The sequence below is a fragment of the Lycium ferocissimum genome, unplaced genomic scaffold (assembly GCF_029784015.1).
Source record: "Lycium ferocissimum isolate CSIRO_LF1 unplaced genomic scaffold, AGI_CSIRO_Lferr_CH_V1 ctg22926, whole genome shotgun sequence".
Taxonomy (NCBI): domain Eukaryota; kingdom Viridiplantae; phylum Streptophyta; class Magnoliopsida; order Solanales; family Solanaceae; genus Lycium; species Lycium ferocissimum.
In genome coordinates, this window is record NW_026720642.1 from 1 (window position 1) to 9,836 (window position 9,836).

General features: G+C 41.4%; 2 protein-coding genes across 2 annotated transcripts; both read left to right on the plus strand.

Moving 5' to 3' along the window:
- Positions 1-5,350: 5,350 nt before the first annotated feature.
- Positions 5,351-5,980, plus strand: LOC132043308 (uncharacterized). The gene has a single exon (XM_059433806.1). The coding sequence runs from the start codon at positions 5,351-5,353 to the stop codon at positions 5,978-5,980; it is 630 nt and encodes a 209-aa protein (XP_059289789.1).
- Positions 5,981-6,157: 177 nt separating this feature from the next.
- On the plus strand, positions 6,158-7,210 carry LOC132043309 (uncharacterized). The gene has a single exon (XM_059433807.1). It carries the CDS (start codon positions 6,158-6,160, stop codon positions 7,208-7,210), a length of 1,053 nt encoding a protein of 350 aa, XP_059289790.1.
- The last annotated feature ends 2,626 nt before the right edge of the window (positions 7,211-9,836 follow it).

The following is a 9,836-nucleotide window of genomic DNA, read 5'->3' on the forward strand; positions in this document are numbered from 1 at the left end:
TTTTTTTTGTTGTGTATTTTGACATTTATGTGCCAATTATTATCCATGTTTGTCAGTCCACCAACCATGAAGAAGAAATAAGAATATAGTTTAACATATATTATGAAATCTTAGTTGATTTTTTTGGTTGCATTCTATGTGAGAAAAGCTGGCTCCATTTCATGCTTGAGCAAGAATCATGGCCATGACATTGTCTATTCTACTTCATGAGACAGAACATTTAAGGTTTGGTTTTACAAAAAATATTTCTAAAACAATGTCGGTATGTGAATAAATAAATAAATTATTAAATGATGAAAAAGATAAATTATTGTAATGACATTGCATTATTAATTATCACCTTAGTTTTTATGACACAACTTTATAAATAAATATTTTACTCTATTTAAGATTCAAGAAGCTTGACAAATTTACTCAAAATGTGGAGACTCAAAATTGGATGTCAATAATTGCCCTTTCTGTATACGGGTAAAACCGAGGACACGAGTACGCTCAGTTTTCTGTTGTTATGATTATGCCCAGGTGATGCTCGAGCACCTCACTGGGATCGAGAAGCTCGAGGTCGGGCCAGTACGAGGCGATAATGGAAGGATGATCAACTGCCATCAACAGAAGACCGAAATATCCGCCCTCACCCGGATATTCCGGCGTCAATCCCGGCGACGCAGCTGTCACCAGATTTACTTGCTTTACTTAGAATTGTACTAGGTTAGAAATTCCTCTACTATATAAAGGGGAGGCCTCCATTCATAAAAGGGGGTCAAAGGCAGAGAGAAGAGAGAAAGGATTCATATCAATAATCATTTAAGAATACAGCATCTGTTTCCATTTGTTCTTGAGTTTTACTTCGTTTGCATTTCTTTACAGTTTGTAACAAGAGGCTACCGACCTCGATTTTCTAGCCCGAGGTCACGCGAATCCGGCACTTGGTTAGATCTGACTCTTTGTCCATTCCACATACATCACACTATTCAAATCTTTGAACGAATTTAGCTGCGTATCTTTGGCACCTCATATAAATTTAACTGCTTATATTTTTAAGGTTAAACAGTTTGGCGCCCACCGTGGGGCCTTAGATATTAGTGGCGGTTCAATATAACGCTGTGGTCAAACTCGATATTTCACACTTGTTCTTTAGGGTTTGATTTCAGGTATACAGGAAATGTCGGATTCATATTCTGTCAACTTCCAAGCGGAACCCGTACCATCACGAGCATGACGATGGGGTTGCACCAAACCACAATGCGCCCCCGTCAATCCCGCTCAGGTCGGTTCATCGGTGGGAAACATTTCGATCAGTGAGGATAACGGAGCCATGCTAAGCCCTCCGAGAACCGATTAGATATGGCCATGGCTCGGTTGCGAGGCCCGACGTAAGAGATCATAGTGCAATTGCAAAATCGAATCGAGGGCACCCGATGTTTGTTATACCTCGCATTTTGTACATTTGGATATTCCGAGTTAATGGCGGAAAGTTAGGGACGAGGTTATAATTTTTTTTAAGAATGCATGAGTTGCATGTTCATCTTTTGTCAATATGGGGCATTAAGGGTAAAATTGGAATAAGGAAAAGTAAGGGCAAACTTAGAATTTGGAAAAAAAATTATTTCATGAAAAGCCAAACTGGCCATGTATAGTGGAAAGTGGGTCCCACCCATGGTTGGCCAATATTTTCATGCCATGAGATGGCACATGTGTACATTACATATTTGTGGGATATATATATGTATGTAGACAAAGATGACAAGGAGGGATAAATTATTCATCTTTTATAATTTAAAAGAAAAGTCTAGAAAATTTGAGAAAAATTAGAGAAAAGAGAAGCACATGACCGGCCATGTGCATGGTTGTGTATATATATATATATATATATATATATATATATATATATATATATATATATATATATATTTATATTCAAGAGAGAAAAAAAGAAAGAGGAAGGGCACATTCGGCCAAGGCTGGCCGAATTGGATGCCTTCAAGTGATCATGAAAAATTTCTTTCTTCATGTTTCCCTACTAATTGGGAGGTTCTCTACGACATGGAGTGGTTGTTGGAGGAGAAAGCCATTCGTTGTTGCAAATTGGAACCTTGGCCGAGTGGAGAAAGTTGAGCAAGGAAGGTGAGGATTAATCTTCTTTACATGTTTTATGGGTGTTTGTGCATGTTGTGATATGTAGAAGTAAGTGAATTTCATGAAAATATGGTATTGTGTGTGTGGCCGTGCATGTGTGGTAATGTAGAAGTGAAGAACTAATTTCATGTGGTACGTTTAGAACGTTGTGTTGTGGGTTCTATGTGATGAAAATGAAGGGTTAATGATCCAAATTGAAGTTATAGTTGTGAGGGCTGATTTGGAGCTTAATGTGATTTTAGTATGTTTCCTTGAAATTAAGGAAATAATGTTGCAAATGTGTGAATTGTTGATGTAGTTGATGAATTTGGAAGAAGGAAATGCATTGTTGTTGCCTTATTGCAATTGGGGATGTTTCGGGTGGAGTAGAGCATTAATTGGATTGTTGAAAATATTGTATGGATTGCTTAAAGAGTTCTTGAATATTGCTTGAATGGTTTCGGATTAGTAATCGAATATGTGAGCATTGGTATTGAATTGATCGTATGTAGTTTGGTTGAATATAAATGAAATGTTATCGAATTGTGTAGGAAGGAATTATTAATGATAGAATGCGTCTTGAATCATTTATGAATATTGATAGTATGGTTGTTGGTTTGGTTGTTGTTGATTTGGCCGAGTTGAATTCTCGGGGTTGTTGGAATTATAGGGAAAGTGCTGCCGAAATTTCGGTAGACAAAGTGTTAACTTGGCATTGGATGTTTAAGTGCGTATGGCTAATTGTTGATACCTAATGATATTATTGTAGATCGTGAGAAGTCGAGACGCAAGTTCGGATTAGCTTAGGAAGTGGCCAAGGTATGTAAAGCTCACCTTTTTTTCTTTGGCATGTCTTAGTTAAATTAAGCTATGATATGATCCCCGAGGTAATTCTATTCTTACGATCCGAGCATGTCCGCGATTCTTATTTGCCTCTTAATGTTGACATTCTTAAGGTAGTGAAAATTTTGGTCCTTATGTCTTTTGTATGTTTGGAAATAAATGTTGCCTAAAGAATTTTATGTTTAAAAGATTCCGAAACTACGAACAACCGTAACTTTCTCCAAAAGGCTCGGATCGCCTCGATAAGCTCGTAGGAGGTTCTGTAGTGCATTATGACTATAATGTTCATAGGCGGTTTCGGATTGGGTTGACGCTCGTCCATGGGTCCCGCGACGTTCCTTTGTAAAGTTCTGACGACTTTTGGAAAAGAACTTAAAAATGACTATCACCCGACCCCGAGTATGATCACTTACTTATCTGTTAAGTCTGAAATGAGGATTTGCATGTATATGATTTGATATGTAACTATGATGGCTAAAATCGTTTAAATGTGTTCCGAGAAATATTCGGGAGAATAAATCGGATTTGACTATGACTATTGGCTTGGTTTTAAATGGTAGTTTGTTTTGATTGTCTTATGGAATCTCGTGTAAATGTACGAAATGAGAAATCGTATGTATATGATTCCGATACGTAACTATGATTGATAAGAGTTTTATTTGATATGTTTCCGAGTAATATCCACAAGAGATTTGAATTGACTAATGCCATTGGCTTGTAAATGATAATTTGTTTGATTGTTCCGTTAAGTCCGTGTAAATGTTTTGAGTTGCATATAGATCCTACGATTATCGCTCGTGCACATTATTGTTACTTCCTTCGCCGAGTCCGGGCCGTACTATCGTGCGCGCAATTCGAAGTATGATGAGCGACTAATATTATGGTGTTATGATGTGTCCGGTACGCCGGGCCCCTTTAGGCCGGGTACTGTGGTTATATGATGTGATGTGTGACGGAGATACGGAGATATGAAAACTTCCGAAGTATGATGAGTTGTGGCGCCCAAGGCAGGAGGGGCGACCACATTCCGTCCGCCGGGTCCATTATGGGCCGCATAGGGCATATGCTATGGTAATCTGATGATCTGATGACACGATGATTTGATAATGTGATGATCTGATAACAAAATGAATCTGTTCTGACGATATGATAATCTGATGATGTGGTAATCGATGACATGATAATTTGGTGATATGGTAATATGATGTCATGATGAAATGATGACTCGTCTAATGTGATGATATGATAATGTGGTAATTACGTTTACCGAGTCCCTCACTGGAGGGCCGGGACACGTTATATGTTATATATATGTATTCAGAAATATGACCTGTTTGTTTCGGAGCCGGTGGTAGGGCAAACCTAGTGGCGAGGAAAAATTCCGCACTGGTTTAGGCGAATCCCACATCGGTTAGTGTCAGCTACTATGATATGTTCTATTTTATATACATATAAGACAGAAATGTTTTTCAAAATAAAGTTAAGTACTTTGAGCATTCGGATTATTATATTTGTCTTCTGTATCTCTTATGCACTATTTGTATTACAGATGCATGTACTTCGGTATTCTGACTATTATGCACATTTTCTGTACTCCTCATTTCGGTTACGATCTCGTTTCCTGTATTCCATGCTTTACATACTCGACATATTTCGCACCGACCCCTTTTCTTCGGGGCTGCGTTTCATGCCGCGCAGTACACCCTGTGTAGTCTGAAGATATTAACAAGACGTTCCACCCGGGATTGGCGAGCTACACTTTCTAATAGTGCAGCCGAGTCAGAGTATTATGTTATGGTCTTGTGTTCTGTGTTAGAGACTTTGCGTACAGGTCGTGGGTATAAGATGTCGGTTACGTAAGCGGCTATAAGCCGATGTATTATTACGCATTGTGTTATAAGTTTCATATGTTACAAATTTTTATTTGACTTGAAAAAGATGAAAAGCATAATTGATTTAAAAAAAACTTTTATTTATGTATTTATGCTATGGTTAAGGACCCGGTACGATTACGAGTATTACGATAGTTAGCGGTTCGCTCGGCCCTAGATAAGGGTCGGGTGCCCATCACACCCTATCGGATTAAGGGTGTGACAATGTTGCTCCATCAGAATCGACCCACGATACGGAGGAAAGGCAGGTACCGCAGGGTAACGATGGACTCCTCGGGCAAAATACCGAATTGAAAAGAATGCTCGAGGAATTGACCAAACGAGTTGAATCTGGTGAAAAGAAGATAGAGGCGAACTATAAGAAAGTAGAGAACTATAATTCGAGGGTCGATCAAATATGGGAGCTCCGCCGTGTTGAAGGGCCGGATTCGAAAAAAAAGTTCGTTCAAATGCCGTTCCCGCCGAGCGCGGCGCCGATGAAAATCCCCAAAAGGTTTCGCATGCCCGATATCCCGAAGTACAGCGGGACAACCGACCCAAATGAGCATATAACTGCATATACATGCGCTATCAAGGGCAACGATCTCGCCAATGATGAACGGGAATCGGTGCTACTTAAGAAATTCGGAAAAACCCTGTCGAAGGGAGTTATGCTCTGGTATCATAACTTGCCCGAGCATTCGATTGATTCATTTGCCATGCTTGCTGATGCTTTCGTTAAGGCCCATGTCGGAGCTATCAAGGTCAAAACCCGAAATTTAGATCTATTCAACGTCAAGCAACGAGACGACGAGACCCTCCGCGAGTTCGTGGCTCGATTTCAAATGGAGCGCATGGACTTGCCACCAGTTACGGACGATTGGGCCGTTCAGGCTTTCACCCAAGGGCTCAATTCAAGGAGCTCGATCACCTCAATGGAACTAAAACAAAACTTGATCGAGTACCCGGCCATCGCCTGGGCTGATGTGCATAACAGGTGTCAGTCGAAAATAAGAGTCGAAGACGATAAGATTTTGAGGGCCGCTTCAGTGTCGTGGCACTCGGGTGAAGGAACTGATCATACAAGGAGAGTGGTGGATCAAGATTCAAGATCATCCTATGACAGATACCAGCCGTATCCGCTTGATTAAAGAGGAAATGGGCGTAACACTAAATCGGGCAAAATTGATAGGAGAAGTGACCGAAGGGGAGACCGAGGTCCAAACAACCGCGGATTGGTAAACAAAAATGCTGTCGAAAGAATTTCAGGGAACAGAGAGATTCCAAGGTTAGCCGAGTATAACTTTTGCGTCGATGTAGCAACTTTAATGGCAGCCGTTAGCCGAAATAAAGAAACGAGACATCCAAGGCCCATCCAATCTGACCTAGAGAAGCGGGACAAAAGCCTTATTTGCAAGTATCATCATACTCACGGCCACCGGACCGAAGATTGTCGGCAGCTGAGGGAGGAGGTGGCCCGTCTGTTCAATTTGGGGCATCTTCAAGAATTTCTGTGCGAACGAGCGAAAACTCATTTTAAAAACCTAGATTCCAGCAAGCCGGATAGACCGAAAGAGCCTCATCAGGTGATACACATGATCATGGGTGGAACCGACGTGCCCGTGGGGCCAGTGATGAAGCGCACAAAGATATCCATAACAAGGGAAAAGCGTGTCCGAAGCGATGATCCCGATGGTGCCATCACGTTCGATGACGAGGACATGGAAGGCATCGCCCAACCACATAATGACGCACTGGTAATCTCTATCCTTGTCAATAATTTTAGAATTAAACGTGTGTTGATTGACCCAGGTAGCTCAGCTAATATCATCCGATGGAGAGTCATTGAACAGCTGGGGCTACTAGATCAGATCGTGCCAGCCATACGAGTCCTCAATGGATTCAACATGGCATGTGAAACGACCAAAGGCGAGATCACTCTACCGATCAGCGTGGCAGGAATTATGCAGCAGACGAAATTTTATGTGACAGAAGGTGATATGGAGTATAATGCACTACTGGGCAGACCATGGATCCATCTCGTGAGAGCGGTCCCTTCGACTATGCAACAGATGTTGAAATTCCCGACCCCAAAAGGTATCAAAACAGTCTGTGGTGAACAGCAGGCTGCAAAAGAAATGTTCGCGGTCGAAGAATTTGCCAAGACCGTAGAAGCCCTAGATCGAACTGAAGGGAAGAATGTCAAACAGCAATCACAGACCCCGGTCCCGGAATCTTTGAAAGATCGGAACGGGGACACACCTGATGATGAGTTAAAATTCGGAGTGCCGAGAACCTTTGTGGTGCCCGATGATTCTGACGCCACCAAGTCCACCGTTGAAGAACTCGAGCAAGTGACGTTGTTTGCCCATATCACGTAAAAGGAAAGTATACACGGGCACGGGATTAACGCCGAACTCGGGGATAAATTTATTGAGTTTCTTAAAATTAACTCCGACTATTTTGCTTAGTCCCATTTAGACATGACAGTATCCCACCGGGACGTGACAACGCACAACCGAGCTTGGATCCGACTTTTTTCCCCGGTCAAACAAAAGCGGAGGCCGCAACCCGAGGTAAAGCATGCGTTCGTCAAAGACGAGGTAACCAAGCTCCTTAATATAGGGTCCATTCGAGAGGTAAAATATCCCGATTGGTTAGCCAACGTCGTGGTAGTACCTAAAAAGGGGAATAAGTTTAGAATGTGCGTGGATTATAAAGACTTAAACAAAGCTTTGTCGAAGGATTCTTCCTTGCCCGCATCGATCGCATGATCGACGCCACCGCGGGTCATGACATGCCGAGTTTCTTGATGCATATTCCGGTACAACCAAATCCAAATGGACCCGGAGGATCCAGAAAAGACCTCTTTTGTAACTAGGTTCGGCACGTATTGTTATAATGTAATGCCTTTCGGCCTAAAAAACGCTCGTGCAACCTATCAACGCCTAGTCAATCGAATGTTTGAACATCAAATAGGAAAATCCATGTATTGATGACATGGTCGTTAAGTCCCTGCGAGCAGAGGACCATTTGAAATTTTTGCAGGAGACTTTCAGCATATTGAGGAAATACAACATGAAGCTGAACCCGGAAAAATACGCCTTCGGCCTCGGATGCAAGTTCCTCGGCTTCATGGTGTCAAATCGGGGAATCAAAATCAACCCGGATAAAATAAAGGCAATCGAAGATATCACTGTGATAAACGACATCAAAGGGGTGCAGAGGTTAACGGGACGCATAGCCGCCCTAAGCCGATTCATCTCCAGATCCTCGGATAAGAGTTACCGTTTTTTCTCGTTGCTCAAGAAAAAGACGGACTTTGCATGGACCACCGAATATCAGACGGCTTTGACAGAACTCAAAAGATACTTATCAAGTCCACCTCTACTCCCACACACCGAAGGCGCACGAGCGCTTGTATTTATACCGGCGGTGTGCGAGATTGCGGAAGCTGCAAGGCCCCGGTTCGGGAAGAGAATGAAAACGAAAGATTCGGTTTACTATGTGAGTCGAACTCTCGGTGACCCGGTAAACCAGGTATCCGCATTTGGAAAAAAACCTCGCTTTAGCTCGTTAAGTGCATCTATAAAATTGAAACCTTACTTTCGGTGTCACCCGATATGTGTTGTAACGTCGTACCCCCTAAGGAACGTCATGCATAAACCCGAACTGTTACACCTCAGAAAATTTTTTGTTGATGCCCGGTGAACAGGCTAATGAAGAGCATGAAGTATACAATGTTTCGATGAGTAAGTAATGGCTTTTGACAACCTTAAATAAGATTTGAAAGACATTCGAGTTAAGGAAAGAAAGTTGTTAAGAAAAGCGATTATAAGTTGAGTGTGTTTGGGCAAATTACGAGTATTGAACTAATGATGTTCGGAAAGATGTCTTGGAGTAGAGTTATGACATTCCATAGATTGCTAATGAAGTAATAAACAAGTGTTAAGAAGGTTCTCATAAGGATTGGAGATCAAACGAAGCGACGGAACAACTTTGGTGAAGGTGCTGATTTCCACGACCACTTCCACGGCCCATATAATATTCCACGGACCGTGGATGGGTCCGTGAACCCTGCAACAGAGAGGGAAGCCTAATCCGGTCATGAACCGCGACCAGTTTCACGGACAACATCATGTTCCACTGACCGTGGAATGTGGCCCGTGGAACTCTCGACGGGCTGAAATGTTCCAAGGTTATAAATGTGATCCCACTTCATTTTATTCATTTCCATCAACGTATTCAACCTCTCAAACCCTCTAGAACCTTCCACACATTTCACCCACAAGAAAAACCATGGAAAACAAGAATCAACAACAAGAATTTAGGTGAATCGTTGAAGGAAACCTCATGGAAGTCATCTAAACCAAGAAATTCAAGAAAGGGTGAATAGGTTTTGGTGCAAAAGGTGTATTATCATCCAAGGCTTGTTCCTCCATCATCCAAGGTATGTTTTATAGGTATTCTCATGATATCTAAGGTATTATTAAGTTGAAACACTTGAATTACAAAGGATATATGAAATGGGTCATAAATGTGACAATAGTGCCACTGTTGAATCAAGATTAGAACGAATCATGAAAAACGGATATGTTAAGATTATAAACACGTTATAAAAAATGACATTTAGAATATGGAAATAGGTGTTGTATGTGAAAGGACACGAAAGTGAATTTTGGTCATGAATATGGAGGATTGAGAATGGAATTTCTAAACGTGGGTAACACGAATGGATTATGCTTATTCACATTGTATTGTGATCGTTGATACGAACGGTTGTCGTATGGAATATGGCGGAAAGTAGTATAAACAAAGGAAATGCTGTCCAATTTTCTATAGTTTTAATAAGTGCGCTCTCATGATTGTCTAACTAATATTGATACAAATCCTCTTGAAGGTAAAGACGCGAGCATTTACAAGAACGAGCAAGTAGTCGAATAGTAAACGACAAAGGTATGTAAGGCCCAATCTTCTTTCAAGGCATGATTCTATGGTATAATTCCT